We start from the raw sequence: 21772 nt of genomic DNA, 5'->3' as shown, positions 1-21772 counted from the left end.
AGGACAAGGCTATGAAGCTGCAATGGCTGCTTTCTGCACCTTCATGCTGCCTAATTATTAGGGCCGAGTTAAAGGTTACCTTTAATCCATGAAGGGCATTATCCAGACGAGTACGGTGTGAGAGGTATGCTTGCAAATAGACTTGCTTCTTGGTGTCTGAGGAGGCTGGGATCTCAGCACTCAGCATGGCCCACCTTGCCATCTGAACAGCAGACGCCACTTCCATTTGGGGTCATAGGCACATGCCTTAAATAGAAGGAAAAATAACCCAAGTTAGTTTACCAACATAAATCGGTATTAGATGTTCAAAAGTTCAGCGCTGAATCTGAAGGATATTCATCTTGATGACAAGAGCATCATTTTTGTTACCATTAAAACTTTCAGAGCATAAATGAAAGCAGCTCCCCTGGAGCTGCCATTCTGCATCTGTTGGAAGTAACGGGAGGACAGTTGGTTGTATTTAATGAGTTCCCAGCATGGTTTCATGGCAGACTTAAAGCTGCTCTTGCCAACAAGATGTGAGCACCCAGGTTAGCCTTACAGGTGTGAGCAGCCTTACCACAAAGCTATAGCAGAGCTATGTCTGCACTCGGGCCTTGTTGAGCATGGGAGGGAAGTCATTGGCTCCTGACATTTCAACACCATCCTCATCCTTACTTTGCAGCTCTGCTGCCATTTGCCCCTGCTTTTCTGGCTGATGTTGTCCTGCCCTCTGTAGCTCACTCAAGATCAGAGAAGCGCTGCATGACTACAGTAGCTGAGGCTTCCTTGTGCCCACACCTCATGCAACTCCAGTTAGACACTGTTCACTCTGCCAAGCAGATATTTTCCCCATGAATTGTGCAGAACACCCTGTCTGTTGGAAGTGCAGGGAGGATGTAGGGAAGGCCTATCAAACTGTGCAGCCTCAGTCTGTAAAAAGAGTGATTTACCAAACTAAAGGAAGATGGTACACTCAAGCATCTGGTTTACCGGAGTTTAAACAACAAATTCCTTTCACCAGATACGCTGAGACTCAAAATAGTTTACAGAAACACCCAAAGAAAAAAGCAAGTTTCACTGCCATGAAGAAATACATATGCTGCAGTTACTAAGTTAAGCTTCCTCATTTAGCATCTTATCTTGGAAGGAGAGCGAGGCTCTTGCCTCTCCATTTTACTCAATGGCAGTGAGCATCTTCCTGAAACCCACTGTCTGGTGCAGGATCAGGCCAATCTACAAGGCTGGAAGAGATTACTTTCCATCTGGGGCTCAAGAAGCACGAGGCTGTGTTTTCTCAATTAGAGGATCTCATCACCTAGAGAGAAAATCCCCAGCAAGGCATTGACAGCTAATTCATTCTTTAGAAGAAAGCAGGTTTGGAAAATGTATGGGTAATACAGATAAAGCAGCGTAGCATTGTATCAGCTGAAATCCTTCCAACTGGTTTGCTGGAACTAGAAGAGTCTCTCTAACTCAATTATAGTTCTGTTAGTTCAAGAGACTGGGACTTTTTCAGCTGGCTAAAGAAAACAGCTCCTCTATTCTAAGAGCTCTAAGAAGTGTTCAGCACATGCTTGTGGTTCTATTACAACCTTGGCAGACTACCCTGCAGCTTTCAGTTGGCTTTGCTAACAAGTCATTTGTACAGATATTTCCTTTCCTATAGTAACGTATATAGCTTTATCTAAAATGTCACATACGTTTACTTTTAATGCTCTGTAATCCTTCTTGGCTATCACCTCACATAAATATGTCACACAGTCCAACAATCTGGATCACTATCCTGTGTTTTTCTGGCAGACTGCAGTTCTTTTAAAAGTCTTGCAATTTTACATGCAAAAATAATACCAAAGACTGTCAGAGTTATGTAAGGTTATGTTTTTATAGTTCAGGAGCTGTCGCAGCAGATTTGCTGACAATAAACAGAGTCTGAAAATTTTACTTATCAGGGAGGTTGGGAATCTGCCCTTTGTTTTCCCATATAGATGTGCAGCTTCCTGTAGAGAAGGTCTTTCCTCATGGTTGCATGGGCTGCAAATGAACAGTTTAACAGAATCTGGTGGCTTGCCAGGGAGAGCAAACTGATACGAATTTCTTGAATCATTCTTTCTGGCTGAAGAGGATGGAGCTAGAGAACAAGAGACTGGGCTCAAACTGTGGCTCATCCTGGGATGTCATTCCAAGTATCTTCCACATTCATTCTTGGTAGAGACAACTAATGTGTTTAGCTTGAAAATAGCTGATATGTTTTTTCAAATCTACCTGGGACTGCTATGGCATAACATACAATCAGTATTTTGCTATTAAACATTTACAGTATTGGTTTAAAAATTGGCCAAAATATTTTCTCAGAAAGTTAGTATTTCAGGATTTTTCACCAATAAATGATCGTTTCGAAAGCAAATAATCTAAAACAAATAATTTGGAAGAGTGAGATGATTTGGGAATTCTCCCCAGAAACTGGAAGAGGCATAACAATGAAAAAGCTCTTTTTTTCAGTGAGAACAACAACAGGAAAGTAGCTCCATTACTTTAAATGTAAGTAAATTTTAATTAACATAGCATTAAATACCTGCAATGAATGATAACCAAAAAAGATCTAGTAATCTTATTTTGCGGTAGGTTTCTATATATAAGATAATCGTGCTCATTCCAAGAGGTTAATATCCTACATGGATAATTTATGAAAATTATGCTCTGAAACAACTCTTCCCCAGAATTCACAGAGCACTCTTTTCCTTCAGCTTTCAGTAGGAATAATGCAAATTCATGAAAAGAAGCAGCATCCTTCACAGGAGTTCAGTACCATAATATCTGATCCTAAAGAAGTTCAGAGAGTAACATAAGTGAAGTAAAGGGCAGGTAAGGGTCAGTCACCCTCAGTATGACAAGGAGGAGCAGAAGCTGTGGCTCTACCATTGCAAAATACCAGTTGGATGGATAAAACAGAATAATAAGGCACACCCTGCAAGGGAGGCATCGCATCATATTCTTCCTTTGACTTCTTTCTCTTTATCTTTCATGTGAGAACTACAAACCCTTCCAATTCCTCCCCTGAGGTATCCCATCTTCATACTGCATCAGGCTCGGATGTGTCTCAAACAAAACTGAATCATGTTGGCCTCTGCTTTCTCCCCTGGGTTTTTCATGGAGCAATATTTGAAATGGCCAAGGATAAACATTGGCAGATTTTAACATGCTGGCTTTCAACATTTTGAAAAGGAAATGGTAGAAATTAAAGAAAAGTATTGTTTTCCAAAAATGCGTGTATTGAGGGTGGGATTCCTTGGGAGTAGCTGCAAACTGGTGTGGCTGTTACCAGATTGTGGAACTGCCATCATCTGCACTCATGTGTGTCATCTGGTCAGCCCACAAACCTGTAATTCCTGCAGCATGGAGGAACACATTTGTTGTTTGTGAATAATGACAAATATTATTAAAATAAGTAATGACAGTAATATATATAAAGTAATGACATTAATATGTAACGTAATGACAGAAAGTAGTACCTGTTATTAAGGAACCCACTTCACATAAATATAAACAACTTTTCTTCTCAAATTTGGCTGAATGTGTGCAAGGATTGTTCTGATAGCTAAGGTCTGCATAGGCTTCTTGTTAAACATTCATGACCATGGGGCTGAATACAACTGTGGGGAACAGTCTTGGCCAAGATTAAGTAGACTGAAAGCTAGAGACAGTAAAAACTGTTACAAAATATATAAGGTCATGAAGTACAGTATAACACAGTCAGTGGTGAAGAAAGAAGGAAGCATATAACAACGCATAGGATTCCTCTTACCACGAAACAGAAAACCCAAGACTGGAGTGAATGGCAGGCTGGCAATTCAGTCAGGCTGCTTTGCCATCCTCCTCCCTCTCAGTCACTGGTCAGCTGTATGTGCTGGAGTGCCCCACCTGGGGCAGCACAAGGGAGTGGGAAGCCTAGAGAAATGCGTGAGTGCTGCAGAAAAGCAAAAATCCTCTTTCTTACCCCAAAATCAGCTAGCTCCCACATTTCAGCTTCCTTTTCCAAGCTCCTGCAGGGACCAAATGTCTTCATAGAAGAAATTGAAGCTCAGAAAGTAGGGAAAATCTGATAAGGACTGACAAAACTATTTTCTCTAATATGATGGAGCAGCTCAACTTTCAGAAACAGTGGAAGGAAAAGGGGAAACTCATCAAAGATGAGTAAGTTGTAGCAAAACTGCAAGACGCTGAAAGTATGTAGTGGGAAATGCTGGACAAAGAACTTAGCCTGTGTTAAATTAAAACATGGTGACTTTGAAAGGTCACCTGGTTCCTGTTGTACCAGGATAAAATTAAAAATAACAAGCGTTCCAACTCCAGAAGAGCACACACTATTTTACGCGCAGCTGTTTACTACTTCTGAAAAGAGGATGCTTTTAGTTAACTGCCTATATCTGACTTTATCTGACTAAATTTACGGCCAGCATTTTTCTTTAGTCACACAGAATCTGTAGGATAACCGTAAATAACTTCTGTTCTTCTGAAATGAATCCCACATTCCTCTTAAACTTTTTTTCTGTTAAAATGATACACGCCTTAATGCCTCTCAGTGATCCAGACCAGGAGACAAGTGAAAGCAATAACGAGAGGTTTAGTTACGAGATCAGCAACTCAAGGAGTCATATTGCTTTCACAGAAATTCTTACAAAATGTCCCCACGTCTGTATTTGCCTCATCCTGAATAAATACACATGTGGGTTATTTTCCTGTACAGGGCTTGCTCATTTCAGTAGCACGAGAGCTAAACCTAACATTTGACCTGAAAGTTTTCTAAAACATAGTCATTGTGCTTTGGAATTTCTGGGTAAGATTAGATGAGCTCTGTGGTTTTGATGTACTAGTAGTAGTAGTGGTAATAACATGCGTCAGCACAGGAGAGCTGAATGCATTTTTGGAGAGAACTTTGCACAAGGATTAAAGGAACGTATTCTGACAGTAAATTCTACACAACAACGTGAATGCAGCAGGGCTGATCAGCCAGCATGTATGTGTGCCCTGGGCAGATGTGATCAGCTTGTGCAAAGTCTGCCCTGCAGGATCAGTACTGGCACTGGACATGAAAGTAGCCACAGAAACGAGTAACCTTAATATATAAGCAGCACGTTTTTTTCATTACATTTGGTTATTGCTGCTTTTATTGGTCTCTTCCGTGGGTTAAGAACTCATTTCCATCTATCCTCTTCCATCTGAAAAAGCATTTTTAACAACTGAGAGAATTCAAAGACTTTGACAATTTCATATAGAAACAGTTTAGGTCCAGTTTATCTCAAACTGGTGTTTTTTAAAATGAGTCACTCTTAAGGAAGGAAAAAATTCACAAGCTCTCAAATAGAGTGGTGTAAATATGGACTTACTGCAGATATATTAAGTGTATGTTATGTATTTAAAGCAGAAAATAGCAGTGTCTCAGTAAAACAGGACTGCTGCAATTATTTTAATTGGTAACCACTCTAGTGGACTACAAATTGAGATAATCACATTCTGCCTATCCGAGGTCCCTCTATGCTTTAAAATAGTTTTTCTCTTCTTTCTGTCCTGTTAAGTAGTACTGAGTGCTTGTTAGAATAGTTTTCACTTCTCAGCGTGCTGCTTATGCTCTTAAAAGCTTGCAAATCTATCCTAAGGAACATTCTCCTCCTTGAAAGGAGGACTATCCTCTGTTAATTTACATCCTTGTCAGTACTCTTCCCTCTTTCACAATGCCCACAGATACAGACATATGAGATGTACCCTGTCTTATGTTTACTCAAATGCTTCAGAAAAGAAAATTTTTTTGTATTGAGGACACCCACTAATGGTTCTTTGGAACTCTTTATAGTTTTACACATGTTTTCCAAATGTAAGTGCAGTCTTCAAGCTGAATGAACCTACTCCAAGGTTGCTCAGCATTAGCTATAAAATGTAAGTTATGTAAATAAATAAATAAAACCCTATGAAACCATATGACCAATCAGCAACATAAGAGCAGCCATTTCATTTCCTCAAAATTATAAATGGCTTGTTCCATATTTAAAAGAAAGTACCCCTGTTCATTTCACCCCCTAGCCTCCCTCGGTGACAGGGAGCCGCCTGGCTGAGCACGTACTTTCAGCAGGACTAAGTGAAACCTGCCACACTGAACTGGGAGGTGATGGCACGTAACCAGCTATGAGTATCTGGGTAGAGGGTACTGTGCATCGGGAGGAAGATAATGGCAGCTGAGATGGCCAGAGCTTTATTTTTACAATTGGCCCAATAAGATGTTAAAAACCATTGTTCGGGGGTATAGCTGGCAAAAAGAACTTAATAGGCAAGAGGAGAAGGATGTGAAAATATTCGTGTACACACATCGGATAGGTACGTGCTGTCAGTCACACCTCAAGATCTCTGTCTCCCTCCCTCTCTCTCTCAGGTTCCCGAAGGAAAAGTGGTGGTTCTTTCTTTTAGATACTTAGACCTGGAAAGTGACAATTTGTGCCGATACGATTTTGTGGATATATACAGCGGCCACACCAACGGACAGCGCATCGGGAGGTTCTGTGGTACAGTGAAACCAGGTGCCCTTGTATCCAGCAGCAATAAAATGTTGGTGCAGATGACTTCAGATGCTAATACTGCAGGAAGTGGATTCATTGCAAAGTTTTCTGCAGCAGAACCACATGAAAGAGGTAACCAACAGTTACAGATGTGCTGAAGACGAATTTACGGAGAGCTACACTAACGCTTAAGATGCGGTTTCAGAGGCATTAGGAATTGTGGCGCTCAATGTATTCATTAACTAACTTGCTTAGCAAACAGCAGAGTACAGTTGCTTACCCATACCAGCTCGTTAATCAAAGTGCTAAGGAAGAGAATTGACTGAACTCTAAGAGTTGCAGAAGGGCTGCATCTAGCAGCAATACAGTAATAGCTTGTCAGTAAAATGGCAGATAAAATTCAGCACAGAAAAGTGGAAAACAGTTCCACAAGAGTGTACGAGTCAGCCCTGAAGTCAGGACTGATGTAGAGAAAGCAAATTGGTAACACAGTGGTAATACAGGCGCTGTCACTTCTAATACATAAAGCAAGTGGCTGCAAAGGAAAGGAGAGGACATTTTTTTCTCAGGGAGCTCTTCAAGTGGCTACAGTACCATGCTACACAACATTGGGGGTTGTAAACTTCTATGCTTGTTTAAAAAAATAAGAAAGAAAAACGTATTAGGGACAACTGTAGTCAAAGGCATTAGTTTTTGCTTGGAAATGACAGGGAGGATGTGTCACTGTGCTCTTGGCCTGTCAACCACTCCACTTGAAGGCTTTTGCTACCAGCACAAACGAGAATATAGAGACAACCATGACATGATGAAATCACTTTTATAAAGACTCATAATCCTACTGCAAATAAGAATTACATACCTGGTGCAGGTCTGTGACCTGGGGCTGAGGAGCAGAGGAACGCACCTGCATGCGGTGGGCGCTTGACAGGGCACAGCTCAGGGAACGCTTCCAATGGGTGTGAGCACTCTGCTCTTCCTGCTGCTATTCACAGGGCTGCTTTTCCCTTCCCCCATCTTTCTCTTCTCTATCTTTGGTGTTTTATGCCCTTTTTTCATGGCATTTTCTCTGAGGAGCTGCCAGCATGCTGCTGGGCCCAGCTGACAGCACTGGGGCTGCTGGAGCCCGCAGTGCCCAGCATGGCGTAGCTCAGCCTCTCCTCACAGATCTCCCTGAGGCCCCAGCAGCACCTGGGCACCGACACACAGCACAGCAAGGTCAGCCCATCGCCCACATTATACCGCACACGATGTGCTGTACTTTCAGGTGACCAGTACTGTGGGGGACGGCTGGAGAAGCCTTCTGGCTCCTTCCAAACACCCAACTGGCCGGAGCGGGACTACCCAGCAGGCGTCACGTGCTCCTGGCACATCGTGGCCCCCAAGAACCAGGTAACGCGCTGCCTTACCCGCACCTCCCTCCCCAGCAGCCACACACAGCGGTGCCACTGTGCCACTCATGCTGCATTTGTGGTAAAAATACTGCCTGGCTGAAACTTGAAGTCAGGGAGGTGAGCAGAGTGCAGGCCCACCTGCACTTCAGTTGTACTCACCTTTCTTATGTGACATGGGGCAGCTGAGAGAACGCGAGAAGCACTAAACACCCTCTCATACACACTGATAAATTCCCCTGTATTCAATTTCTAGAGCGTCTATGACTGGTGAGGCTTTTAGAGAAGATCTTTTAAAGACAATTTTGTTAATCAACAAAACATCATGCAAAATAAGCTAGGGGAAGTGATCATCTCAGGACCTAACATGATAATGATGGTGATGAATGTTCAGCTTAAGACTATTTGTAGCACTTTCAATTTCACTTCAGTTTGTTATTGAGGTAACCAGGCAGAGCTGGTTCAACTTATTAAAAGCAGAAACTGTTCTTGATTCTGCTCACAGCACAGGGAATATATTCAGATGAGCCTTACGCAAGGATCTTCAATATATGTTTCATTAGTTTTATCGTTTTATATTTTGAAGGCTTCATCTCATAACATGCTTAGTTAGCCAGATGCCTTCAAAGTGCAAGTTCCCATTTTGTTAAGGTCTAAATAGAGCTGAGAACAGAAGAGATAAAGCATGTGTTTGCCACTGAGCTACATATGGCTATAATGTGTTGTTCCCTATGCTGTAGAGCTCATCTTCATTCTAGCTTCACATTTTCTGGTTGTTGCTGAGCAATCTGCTCTTTAACTTGGCACAAAGTCAGAAATCTTGCTCACCAAGCCCACTGGTAGGTTGCTTTTCTTAACTATCTCCAGGTTTTTATATTCCTCTTTTTGTAAAGAGAACTACTCTTAATCACCATTCATGACCACCATCTCTCAAATAAAAATTGAGAACAAAATACTTTATAGAATATTAAGGTCATATTTTGAACTATTTCTCTACTGGAGAGAATTTACATGGATTAAAATATCAAACCCATATTAGGTGGATTGAATAATTCACCATTATAGACAGCAAAAATAAATCGCATCTGAAGAGGCCATTTAGTGTAAGAAGTACTAACTTTGTTATCAAAGTCTTACTAAATTACTTGCACTTTCCCTGCAGCTAATAGAATTAAAGTTTGAGAAGTTTGATGTGGAGAGAGACAACTACTGCAGATATGACTATGTTGCTGTGTTTAACGGTGGGGAAATCAATGATGCTAAAAGAATTGGGAAGTATTGTGGAGACAGTCCACCAGCGTAAGTAACTTTCTGTGATTATGAGCTTCACAGCGCTATGTATTGCTCTGCTAACAGTTCTATACTTGGTTTTTGATTTTTTTTCTTTAATAAGTCATTTTCTACCTTCAATTGCATTTCTAGAAGTTGCTTAATAATATCCATCTCTCCCCAGGTTTTTCCTTTTCCCTGATTTGTCGGTGACTATCCTTGTTTCCAATCCAAGTTCTGTCCTGTCTCTCAAGCCTCGTTAGAGCACTCTCTAGTGATACCCATGCTAATGCTATTGGTATTAGCATGTACATATAATACCAGTATTAATGCTAACTGAATGTTAGCATCACTGTGTTTTGATGACAGATACCAAATTGCAAAGATCCAACTGACCTCCCTAGTCTCTTGGCTCTTTACTTTGCTTCATTCTACCCCCTGCACACACTTCTGCTCATTCCATGGCTGCTCACCAGCCCTTCCACTGAGCAGTGCCCCTTCATGACACATGAACATGTTGGGTACCACCATAGGCTTTCAGCAGCAGCTTAGCTGCCAAATTGCTGATGCCACACTCAGAAAAAATAACCCCAACCCACTCAAACTGCCATCTCGCCCAAAATACCCCCAACATGATCCCTCTGGCTCTGCCTCCCCCCATAAAACACCCCCCCAACATAGAGGCACCATCAGTATATAAACAGATCTGGCAATAATAGATCATAATTATTTAAAAAGTGTATAAATTTTCTTGTGTGAGGCTAATAATTTTTAGCTTTTTTTTTTTTCCCTCCACATAATACCTCTTCCATTAAGCCTTTTAAAAAGGAGTAGCTTTTCAGAATGAAGAGGATATACAAGCTAGTAAAAATAATGTAAGCATGTGAATAGAATTAAGTCTCAGAAGTGACAGCTAGTTTGATTCCCAAGAGCAACTGCGATAGGGAAGGAGGTACATGCATCAGTCTTCCTAGGGACAGTGTGCTGGGCTGAGATTTACTGTGAGGTTTTTGCAGTTTTGGTTGGATGTTTTTCTAAGGTTACACAGTATATCCTCTGGAGACAAGAGGGTAGGCAGACATTCTGCAGAATTCTTACAGACTTTTCTTCTCCATGCAACAGCTTCACTCTCTCTTGCTATTTTTGATCATTACCTAATAGCAGGACAGTCCTAGAAATAAAGAGAGTAAGCTTAGCCTTACAAAAATTTATTAGAAGTTTGGTAAGGATTAAATTAAGGGTAGGTAGGGGTGCACCTGGAATATAGTCTTCAGTTTCCTTCAGCCACCTTAAGCTTTTGGTGTTAAACTTTCCTAAGTTTCCCTTTGGAAAAGATGCATCTTTTGAGGCTTAAAGTTCAGTGCAGCCTTCTTGTAGTTCAGTTAAATACTGAAATACTAGAAGATAATGACACTACAGTGCTACTGGAAGAATGTTCTTTAGGTGCTAGCTACTTCAGGCCATTAAAAGGATGTAAGAGACTAAGTGTTAGCTACAGTTACACACAATCACTTCTTTGTTTGTAGGAAGAACTTCAGTAGTAGAACTATCTTTCCGTATTGCCTCCAACAGCAAAGCTGTGAGATGGAGGAAGACTGCACAAGGCAGTTAGTATTAAGGAGTCCACAAAACAAGAGCACAGAGTATAGTTTTACTGTACGTATGTTGTGACATTGCAGACTTTTTCCAACTCAGGTAAGAACTGAACTTGACAAGATCTTATCCTTCCCTTGATTCTCAAAAGGCAGCAGAGAACAACACCCCTTAAAAATGAAGCTGGTGGCCTCCAGTCCCTGGAATGTAGTCGCTTCATTCCAGCTAAGAGCTACGCCAGCTGCACAAGTACATTTTGAACCATTGGGATCTGATCTTGGCTGACAAGGCAGTGCAGAAGAAAGAAGTGCCAGTTAATCCATGAGAGATGGCCAGAAGTAGCTTCCTAAACCACCTCTCAGCTGTGGCTCAGCATCTATTCCCAAAGCAGGTCAAAGCTGTACACTGGTCTGCCAAAGTTCTAGTGGGCTTCACAACATAGACATTTTAGTATGGACTTTGTGCAACAGGCAAATAAGGGCAGAAGTCTGGGCTCAGACCCAGGCCACATAGCTTAGAGATGAGATTTCCTGTTACAGAATGTTAGAAGTGTACTGACAGCCAATTTTAGGACAGCACTGCTTACTAACCTGATCCAATAAAGAGCTTCAGCACGGTCACTTTCCCTTGTTGAGTGATATATAGACAACTTATGTATTTAGTGACAAGAAGCAAGTGTGTCTCCTGGGGGTTTTCCACTAGCTGCAAAATGCTCACCATAGTTTACCAGAAACCAAACTCCTGTAGCAAAAGAAAAGCAAACCATGATATGTAAACTGAATAATGAAGGAAGACTTCTATAAAGAGTATTAGCTGCCTAACACAGCAATTATGCAAGTTGAAATTCACTAATAAGCAGTTACAAATAATGTAACATGGCATTCTGAAACAGAAACAGAATAAAGTGAATACCTTGAACTTATTTGATGGTTACAAAGATGAACCCAGATCCTACTGTAGACCAGCTAACATACAGTATAACCACATATCTGATTCCTAATTACAATTAGTATGAAATATAAATGAATAGTACGTGTAATAACATTTTATTAGGAGAAAAAAAAAAGAAAAAAACCAAACAGCAACAAAACCAGCACTTGAGATTAAAAAAAGACACTTAAAAAAATATACAGGTCCAATTTTTCAGATTGTTTGGCTTTTTATATCTAGTATTCAGCAAGCGGAACAAAGTTTTCCTACAGCTGGTAAGTACTCTCCTAATTCCAAAGCCTTTATCAGTGCTGTGGTAAGAAAATTACAGTCTGTGCATTTACCACAGCAACAGTAAGTCTACAGAATTTCAGATAATTATGCACTTTAGTGTCAGATTCAGCCCCTAGCAAGCTGACTTCTGTAATACCTGCTGAAAAGGAAAAGAAAAAAAGAGATGATCATAAGTTTTTCCAGGTATAAGGTGTTAGAAAGTGTTATGAAAAGTTCTGAAGAACTTCTGCCCAAAGCTCATGAACACTATCACAAATTCTGGAAAGATGCAAGAGGATCATTTTAGTGAAAATACATCTTACAACCATTTTCTACTTTCTTCTCTCAAGTTCTGTCTGCCTCTGTATTCATTTTCCTTCTTTCCAAACAAAATGTGGTCTTGCTTGAAAAAATGGGTGTTCATAGATATTAATTGATACTGAGACAAGGTCTGTGGAATGCTTAAAGGAATGAGCATTGTGCTCCTTTGCTAGAGTTGCATGCTATACAATTTTCTCTAGTGGAAGTCTTCAACAAAGTCTACATCCAGGCTTACTTAGCATCACAGTAGATACTACAGTGTATGAACTAAAAACTAATACACTGACAAGCACTTGTTTATGACATTTCAAATCCTAACAAAATAACACCACTAGCTCTGTAAGGCCTCACTAATAAAAATCCAATTTCTGGTAAAATACAGCCACACAGAAGTAGCAAAATATTTTTAGTTATTTTATTGAAGAATTTCAGAGTTCCACATCAAATTCATTTCCATCAGATCTTCCAAACACATAATGTATTTTCCATTAAATAAAAACGAACTGAAACCCCAAAACATTTACTCAACTCTGCTACATACTGAGGATTCCTTTAACATATTTTCTCACTGTATTAACCTATCCCCATGAAATGAAATTCCACAGAAGTGAAGTTTGCAGTGAAGTCACACAGAAGAATTTAAAGATATTTATACTGACATAACCCTCAGGAATCAGAGGTTTTCGTGATTCAACAGAATGAGTTTCACAGTCACAGCATCAGTGTCGGACATGCTAGCAAAAGGAGCATGTATTCTAGCAGTAGTCTAGGGGCAGATATTGCATTTACATCAATAATAAACTCGAAGCGCAATCTGTTTTCTTTTGTGTAAGAATGCTATTCATGTTTTTTTAGTTTTGACATTAAAGCTAATAAAAGTTATTTTGTTTTTCTATTCCAGGCCTATTCTATCTGAGAAAAATGAGTTGTTCATTCAGTTTTTATCTGATTTAAGTTTAACAGCTGATGGTTTTATTGGCCATTATAAATTTAGACCAAAAAAGTTACCCACAACTACAGTTCCACCTACTACCACAACAATCCCTGCTACATCAGGTAAGTTTTTTTGACTTTATTTGATTATAAAACTAATTTATTCCAGGAAGAGAGGGTTAGAAAAATGTAACATGAAGCATATTAAAATCAGTTTTGTGGTTTGTTAGTGCTTAAAATGTTGAAGGAATTAATTAAAAATTAATATACTCAAGAGAGCATGTAGAATCTACTTAATATTATTAATAGGAAATCTCTCCAGTTCACTGTAACAGTTACTTCAGATAAGAGAATATTATCATCATCTCTTCTCAGAATTTTGACAGTTTATGAGCAAATATCTTTTACCAAATTCCACCGAATAATGAGCAATTACTGTTTTCTTTTTATAGGAAGGTCCACATATTACAATAAGTAATTTTATTTTTAAAAAAAGTTCTTCCAGACAAGCTAATTTGTAAATGTTTGCCTGTATTTCTCTTTGTTTAGTTATTAAGATTAAGCAACATTGCTATTTAAACCATCTGAGCCCTCTTCACATTTTCTGAGCGTCCTATCAACATACCTTCTCTCAGAATTGTGTTTATTCAAAAATGTTCAGGGGCAGAAATTTATCACGAAATATGTCAGACTAAAAATAAGCTCCTTTTATATTTAAGATGAAACAGCACATATGAAAGATCAAAGGCGTTTTGGCAAGGCCTTCAGAGAAATCCTATTACTGAGGTTCTGAAGGGATAAAGTCTTGCAGTTTCCATAACCTGAATGAGAGGTTTAAGATACAGTTATAGCACAAAACCAAATTATTTATGATGTTTGGCAGCACAACCTAATTTGTACTTAAAACACATCAGAAGTCAGGACAGTAATGGCTTTCCAGAAGAAAACAAAGAAGCTGCAGCGCTTAAATACTGAAAGATATTTAAAATAGATTTAAAAAAGCAGTATAAAAATGAAATCTTAGTGAACTGCAAATCATCCTGATAGAACTGATAGTTTGATAATAAATAATTCAGCTCTTTTTAGTTATAAAGCACTTCATAAAGTTGTTACTTCCAACATTTGGTCTCAGTTAATCCATGCTGTCACCTGTCTCATGCTGCAGCCTTTCTATAGAGGCCTATCGAATACCAAATGAAGATCACATTAAGATGAAACAAAAACAACAACAGAAATCCCACATCACTAAACGTGGTTCAAGTATTAAACTTGAGATTCAAAAGGCAGAATAGCAAATATGAAGATCTAACCATCATGGACCTGCGCTGAAGACAAAATTTCAGCATCACTCATTTGAATTTTAGAAATCTTATTTTTGAACCAATTTATACTACTAGAAGAGAAGTAGAAATATAAATAATAACTGGTTGGAAAATTGGCCAGAAGCTCTTTTTCAGAAAGAATAGGCTGAGTAAGACTTCTGCAAAATACTTCATTCTAAAGGGAAAAAAAAAAAAGCAAAGATTCTTCACAACTATTTTTGGGCATTTTTGTTTATTTTTAAATAAATCCATTTATATAAGTTGTCTGGGTTTATTACTGTTTTTAATCTCTCCATCTCTCAATCTCAAACTTCCCAATAATTTGAATAACCTGAAAAAAGTTCAGAGACTGTTAATGTCCACTCCAATGGTAGGCAGGAAAGGAGAGAGGGGGAGTGTATTTACTTGTCTTTAAACAAAGCACTCAGCTTCAGAAAGGAAATGTAAGTCAGTGCGAAGCAGCTGTTGCCTCTAATACTAAGATCTTCACACATTCTATTGTGTTTCAATATGCCATCTGTCAAAATTACACAGAACTACATATCGTGAAGCAATGCAAAAACTTCAGAGAAAAAGGTAGGGATTTGAACTCTGCTCTCTTTCATCACAGTACAGTAATTTCAGATATAAGTCCTCCCACTCTCTCTGAAGTAAGCATTACCATAATAATAAGACTTCAGTGTACAACTATGGCTCTAGAGCAATAGGCAACACCACTACGAACTTGCACATTTAAGATCACACTACAATCAAATGTGAATGTTCTGTAAGAAATCCCACTGTATAATGCCATCAATATACAAACGTAGCTGGAACACATGGAAAGACGACTGGAGGTGATGTCAGAAAAAGGGGACCCATCATTATTGTGATACTCATCCCTTGCATTACCAGATCTACTTAGCATGTATATGTTTTTAAGCATGTTACTTGCGTTTGTTTGAAAGTATCTTTTAATTTCTTCTTTGTTCTTCAAAGTTTCGAAACCTACAGTTGCCCTCTGCCAGCAAAAGTGTAAGAGGAGTGGGACTCTAGAAAGCAATTATTGTTCAAGCAACTTTGGTAAGAAAGCAAAGCTTGTTTCTTTTTAATTAATCATTGCTTGGAAATGTATGTTTACACTGCTGGGAGTTTTACCAGATGTAGTTATGAATGTATTGGTGATATTTTTACATCCTCTTACACGTGTATCTGACATTAGCATGCCTATCACTCAAAACACTGAAAATACTCCCAAAAGAGGCACTGCATGTATGATTGAAACAAATATATTTGCTCTGTCTAAAAATCACATCACTTAATATAGGTCAGCCTCCGATAGGAAATACTGATTCAATTACTGTATTGTCATCTCATTTGTCTGTAATCAGGGAATTTTACGCCACATTTTATGCCATACCTGCTGGCTATTTCACAATTCAGTCTATGGATTCCCAAAACATTTTTAAGACTTCAGAAAGCATGGAAGCTTAAAAGTGCTGCTTTCCATGCTCAAATCACTGATACAGCAAACAACCTTCTCTATATTTGGATGGCACTGTCACTTACAATTTCTTATGTGTCAGAGGCATTTCCCAAATTAATACTGGGAGCTTCTTTGACCCCTTATAACCTTTATTACCTTATACCATCATTGATGGAACAGCTTAATCCCTTGTACAATCAATAGGTGTAGAAACAATAGGCGTACACAGCTTAGGCTAAGTAGGATTATCATGGTGGAAAGATAATAAATGAAGAATGCTCACCAGTGTTGTAGGCTTACAATAAACTGGATCTCTCTCCAGAAAGAGATCCTTCCTCAGTGGCAGTCAGCAATTAAATGGGATCTAGGAGCTGAATTGCCTTCAGCTGTGCTCCCACTGCTGACTCATTGCTTGCCTCAGGTGGTCAATCAGAGGTTCAGGCCACGATCAACAGTTGCCATACAATTCCCTCACAACTTAATCTAATTATCTCTAATTTTAGCAGGAGGTAGCCTGCTGTTTCAGGAAAGCAGGGGCAGCTTTGTATCATTTTGCTAGAAAAACAGTTTAGGGTTGTGACTCTACCCTGAAGCAGAATGTAGTCACTGTACCATGACCTCCTCACCACTCTCCACCATCGGCCTTGTTTAATACACAACCAGTACAGGCTTGTCCAACATCAGAACAAGCAGGAAGAAAAATCTTACTGACCACACCTCAGCTGTTGTGGCTGACAGTCACTGCCACTATACAAAACTTGATTTTTCTCCCTTGGCACTGGGGTAGTAAGTCACTTTCATTCTTACCTTTTGCCAAATTACTGATGACACCCACCTTTCCAGTACTGTTTGCATCATTTTTAAGAGCAAATATGCTTGTTTCTATGGTCCATCAAATTATAAAAAACAATTAAAATGTAACAAATGTAATTTCTTCTAGTAATAACTGGAACTGTAATCTCAACAACAACACGGGCTGGAAGCTTGCATGCAACAATATCAATCATTAATGTATACAAGGAGGGAAACTTAGCAATACAACAAGCAGGAAAGAATATGAGTGCTAAGATTATTGTAATATGTAAGCAGTGTCCTCTCATCAGAAGAGGTAAGTACAGCCAAATAACTGCTTTGTGTTTTTGTAAAAGACAACAGTTTTGAAAACTGCAGTCTGAAATACAACCACAAGTATCAGTAAAATTACAGTAATTGATTCTATAATCAGCTACTTGTATTACATGGAATCAATTTAAAATACAAAAAAAACTTACAGACTTATATTGCATTCTTAAATTTTATAAATAAAGTATTAGGCTTACTTAGAAAAAGGGACTTTGAAAAGCTGTTTTAAAAACTCACGTGATATAAAGTCTGATTTTGCTCGCTCAGATGAAACTGTTCTATTTTGTTTTTACATGTATGTATTTTGGATCATATGCAGTTAATCAGAGTGGAAAAACAAAATCATAACTTGATTCAAAACTTGAAAGAGCATATGTGACAGCAAATGAAAATTTAACTACTGCTGCTGCTTCTCTCCTATATACCTTTACCTATTCTACATTTGCTAGTATTTCTATAGCTATCAAACTGTTATATAGAGTGGAACAAACATTTCCAGTTAAGTATAACAAAGGCTACTTATATGATATTGTAAGAAATATACTCTCTCATTAAAGTAACTAAGCAAGAAATAAAATAGTAGTCAGGTCTGCTTCCTGAGTAAACAACAGGTAGAACAGGAGAACATAGAGAAATAGCAGGAAACAGTCAAAATAATTTAATAAGCATCCAAAAAGACCCTATTGCTTGCTGATACTTAAGTATGTAACTTCTAAGTGGGCAGTATCAAAGTGAGCATCCTTGTCAGAAACTTGCTTTTGCTTTTACCTTTGTTTCTTCATAAATCAGACATCTGTCTGGGAAAAAGAAGAGTATCCTTGGAACAAATTGTCTCCTTCTAGGCAGATTGGGTCCAAACCACACACTTCAGTTTCTCTACTTAAATATTCTACCTATGAATTATTTAATAGCCATTGCTTAATATCTAAACTTTCTACATTTCTGTTTAACCCCCTACAACATGACTCTTTCCTGTCTGAGGCCTTACAGATCTCTAACTCTTCTAAGCCATGCAAATACTGAAATCCATCTGATTGCTTCAAAGTTAGGGCTTATCACACAGCAAGCCCACCTTGCTTACCTGACTGCCACTCTGTATTCCTAGACTATATTTATGCCATTGAGGAAGGAAAAAGGCATGAAAAGACTAAAGAACATTACACTACAAGCTGAGCATATGAGAAAATATCCAAAAATTAATGAGACGCATTCTTCTACAGATGTTAGTAATTGATTGATCCAGTGTTTATTCTGCATTTTTAATGTTTATTAAATACAGACTGTCAAATGAATGTGAAAACATCTGCAATATATTTAGCCATACAATAGATACGTATTTAGCTATAGACCTACTTGATTTTTATGCAATTGTAGTCCATTACATAAGTACAAAATGGATAGGGAAGTATATATATGCCTTGGGCAGGAAGGAAAACACAGTAAAGACATTGGCAACAGAATATAGACCACAGAGAACTCTGCTTACCTAACCACGTATTGAAGGCCTGTAACTCTCTTTTGTAGGTTTGAATTACATCATCATGGGCCAGGTAGAAGAAGACGGCAGAGGCAAAATCTTTCCGAACAGTTTTGTCATGAGTTTTAAGACTAAGAACCAAAAGATCCTGAATGCCTTGAAAAACAAAACATGTTATAACTAAACTCTGCATCTGCATTTTATCATTTCTCTTGGAAAATAATTTTCACTTAGTTTAAGTCACGAAGACACAACCACCAACGCTATGACCGTGGTCACCCTTTCCACACTTCTTCCATCCCAGCCACCAAAGCACTATCCTGACACAAAATTACAAACCCTAAATCTTAAAGTTGAAGATCTGCAGCACAACCTTCTGATTTGAAATGCACCAAATTTATAATTTGGTTAATTTATAATTGTCCATTTTTTAAGGCGTATATATGTAAAATAAGAATTTTAAGTGCAATATTTATAGTAACTCATTTTAACACTGCTTTTTTTCTTTTAAGTTGTTTTATTACATAGATTCTTGCATTATTATCTGTGCTTAATAAAATATTTTAAGATTAAATCATGAACCAACTAGTATTTCATTATGTATGAGTAGGGCAGACTAAACATCAAAATTATTTTTTTATTATTTACATGTTTTTGATGTTCTGGGTCTTGCATAGTATGACTGACACTGTACCTTCTTGATGATTAAGGGACTGAATTTTCTTCCATGGAAGCCAGCGAATCACTGATTTGACTAGAACCTGCATTTACTTTTCAACTGTTCAACAGTACCATGCTTTTTTCTACTTATGACCATGCTATACTAAGTAATGTCACTAATTAAGTTCTGTAAAGTAATCATGGAAGAGGACAGAAGTAATTAATTCAGTGGCAGTAAAATACACATGCAAATGAAACTTTTTTTTTTTTAAATGAAAATTTTTGTCTCCACTGTAAAAGACAATACAGCAATACTCAGTCTGGCACCACTAGTGTAAATAGTAGAATGTATGTCTAGAGAGATTTGTCACATTTTCTGTTGTATAGAGTCAGATGTTATTCTGAAACTGAAAGGCTAAATAACCAAAAAAAAGAATAAAACCAGATTATAGGTAAAGATTAATACTGAGAAATTGAACAGTTTGATCAAAAACATATGAAACTGGGTAAAACAGGAAACTAAAAAAAATGAAATGGAACAGAATCATGGATCCATTTAAGTACTTGTTTTCCTTGTGTGTAAATACGATATCAGAGTTCTTTTGATAATCTGTGACCATGTAGAGGAAACTGCAATGAAATACAGTCCCTACTAGAAGCACTCGCTGCTTATTTAATTAGGGCAACAGGGATTGCCATTCTCCTTCAATTACTGACTCTCACGTGAAATGCCAAGAGGTACTGCAGTGCTGCAGCTTGCTAACGCAGCAGCATCCGTTGTGAAGATTTAATGGCTAGCTAGGCAGAAGACAAAAGAATTGCAGGGAGGCTCAACTGTACAAAAAAGCTGTGCTGGCAGCTGATGTCAAACAGCTCAGCAGGGCTGTAACCACATTCTACAGACTAAGATTTTGACTTACTGACTAAACCAAACAGCATTTCACTGCAGAAATAACATTTATTTACAAACCAGGTGCAATTTTGTAATTTTCAAATTGCAGTTTTAGGCCTTGTTTTCCAGTATCAGTTCTTATCCAAATTAAGGGGCTTCATACATTGTTTGTTCTCTCTGCGTTTCCCAGCAGCAGCCTGGGGAGAAGCAGTGTGGAAATCATGCTTAGAACTGCGTGGAACTACAATGATCTATTTTTATTTATGATTACAAGACCATCTGTCATGTAACTTTTTTCAGTGCAGCAAGTCTGGCAGCCTGCTTCTCCTCTCCAAAATGGTATGCAGAGAAAGTTCCTGCCCGTCTGCTCTTCTCAACACCCTCCTTCTATTGTAAATTCCTTCACAAAATAAAATATATCCAAATGCTATTTAACTTTTTTGATGTAATTAATCTATAATATTTTCCAGGACTGGCAAACTTTGCAGCTTAAGGGATACGTGAAAACCACTTTAATACACTCTCTTCACCTGCACTCACTGCATATGTCATCTAAATGGATTCCCTCCTGCTACATGCTCCTGTTTGGAAGGCCCAAGCATTACAGAAGTCAAAGCTCTGACAGCAGCAGCCCTGGAATAGGAATCAGGAGCCAGGATTCAGGAAGTGCCCAGTGTGGTGCCAGGGAGGATCAGTCACACTCAAGGGAGGATCAGTCACAAAACAGAGCCAACAACTTTCCAAAACGACAGTTTTTGAAATCAGATGTAGTAATTGGATTTCATATGCTTGAATTTTTGCAACCTGCAAACAAATCAAGATTATTTAACAACAATATAATTTCTAAATCACTTCAACAGAAGTGATGTTCAATAATCTATTTCAGCAAGAAAATCAAATAGTCTGACTTTCATTAATGTTTTTGACCCTCCTGCTGTAAATGGAGATAGCATGAAGATTTCCATCTTTTAATATGTAAGATGTTAAAGAAAAATTAAATTCAATAAGCCCTTAAGACAAAAAGATATTAATGTGAAAGAACAATCAGAGTTCTTCAGTAGTCTCAAAAAAAGCACTTAGTCTTTCCATGACTTGCATTGAAGTTTGTATAATGAAATTCTGAATCCTACAGCCAATGAACTCCAATCCAACTTCTTCAAACTTTGTTGTTTTTTAAATAACAACACATTCTAGTAGAACCAGTGCTTCACTTAAGGCATTACCGGTAGGATGCATGGCTTAAAAGAGTACAGATTTGAAAAGAGATGAAAACAGCTGCTGACTTGACTTTCTCTGTCAGTAAAAGAAAGCAAAAGAAACTTAGGGAAAAACTCCAGTGGCACAACTAAGCAAAACTGGCAATATCACACAAGGTAGGTGGGACAAATGTCATGCCCTATAAGCCCCTGCTCCTGTTTTTTTCAGGAGCAGGTCTGATAGGGACAGGTAACCGACTGTCCAACATGTACTTGTCCCCTCAAACAAATAAACAGCTTAACAAAACCACAGGAAGCCTTCATCAGTTAAATCTGTTAGGAGCTAAAATTCATAAGATCAAGACCTAGAATACTATTTGGGGTATTTTTATGTATATACATTT

The 21772-nt window shown here is 38.4% G+C and overlaps 1 protein-coding gene across 2 annotated transcripts in view; it reads left to right on the top strand.

Annotated features, from left to right (window-relative positions):
• PCOLCE2 (procollagen C-endopeptidase enhancer 2) overlaps positions 1 to 19201 on the top strand; it is a 48020-nt gene extending 28819 nt beyond the window's left edge. For both annotated transcript variants that reach the window (XM_085233295.1, XM_085233296.1), the window contains exons 3-9: positions 6404 to 6659; positions 7792 to 7916; positions 9078 to 9214; positions 13203 to 13357; positions 15535 to 15618; positions 16962 to 17129; positions 18668 to 19201. In XM_085233295.1, coding sequence (XP_085089421.1) covers positions 6404 to 6659; positions 7792 to 7916; positions 9078 to 9214; positions 13203 to 13357; positions 15535 to 15618; positions 16962 to 17129; positions 18668 to 18804 — 1062 coding nt within the window. In that variant the 3' untranslated portion in view covers positions 18805 to 19201. The remainder of the gene's footprint in view (positions 1 to 6403; positions 6660 to 7791; positions 7917 to 9077; positions 9215 to 13202; positions 13358 to 15534; positions 15619 to 16961; positions 17130 to 18667) is intronic.
• The last annotated feature ends 2571 nt before the right edge of the window (positions 19202 to 21772 follow it).

This window comes from Meleagris gallopavo, chromosome 11, assembly GCF_905368555.1.
Source record: "Meleagris gallopavo chromosome 11, MGAL_WU_HG_1.1, whole genome shotgun sequence".
Classification (NCBI taxonomy): Eukaryota; Metazoa; Chordata; class Aves; order Galliformes; family Phasianidae; genus Meleagris; species Meleagris gallopavo.
This window is presented reverse-complemented; position numbering and strand designations above follow the sequence as displayed.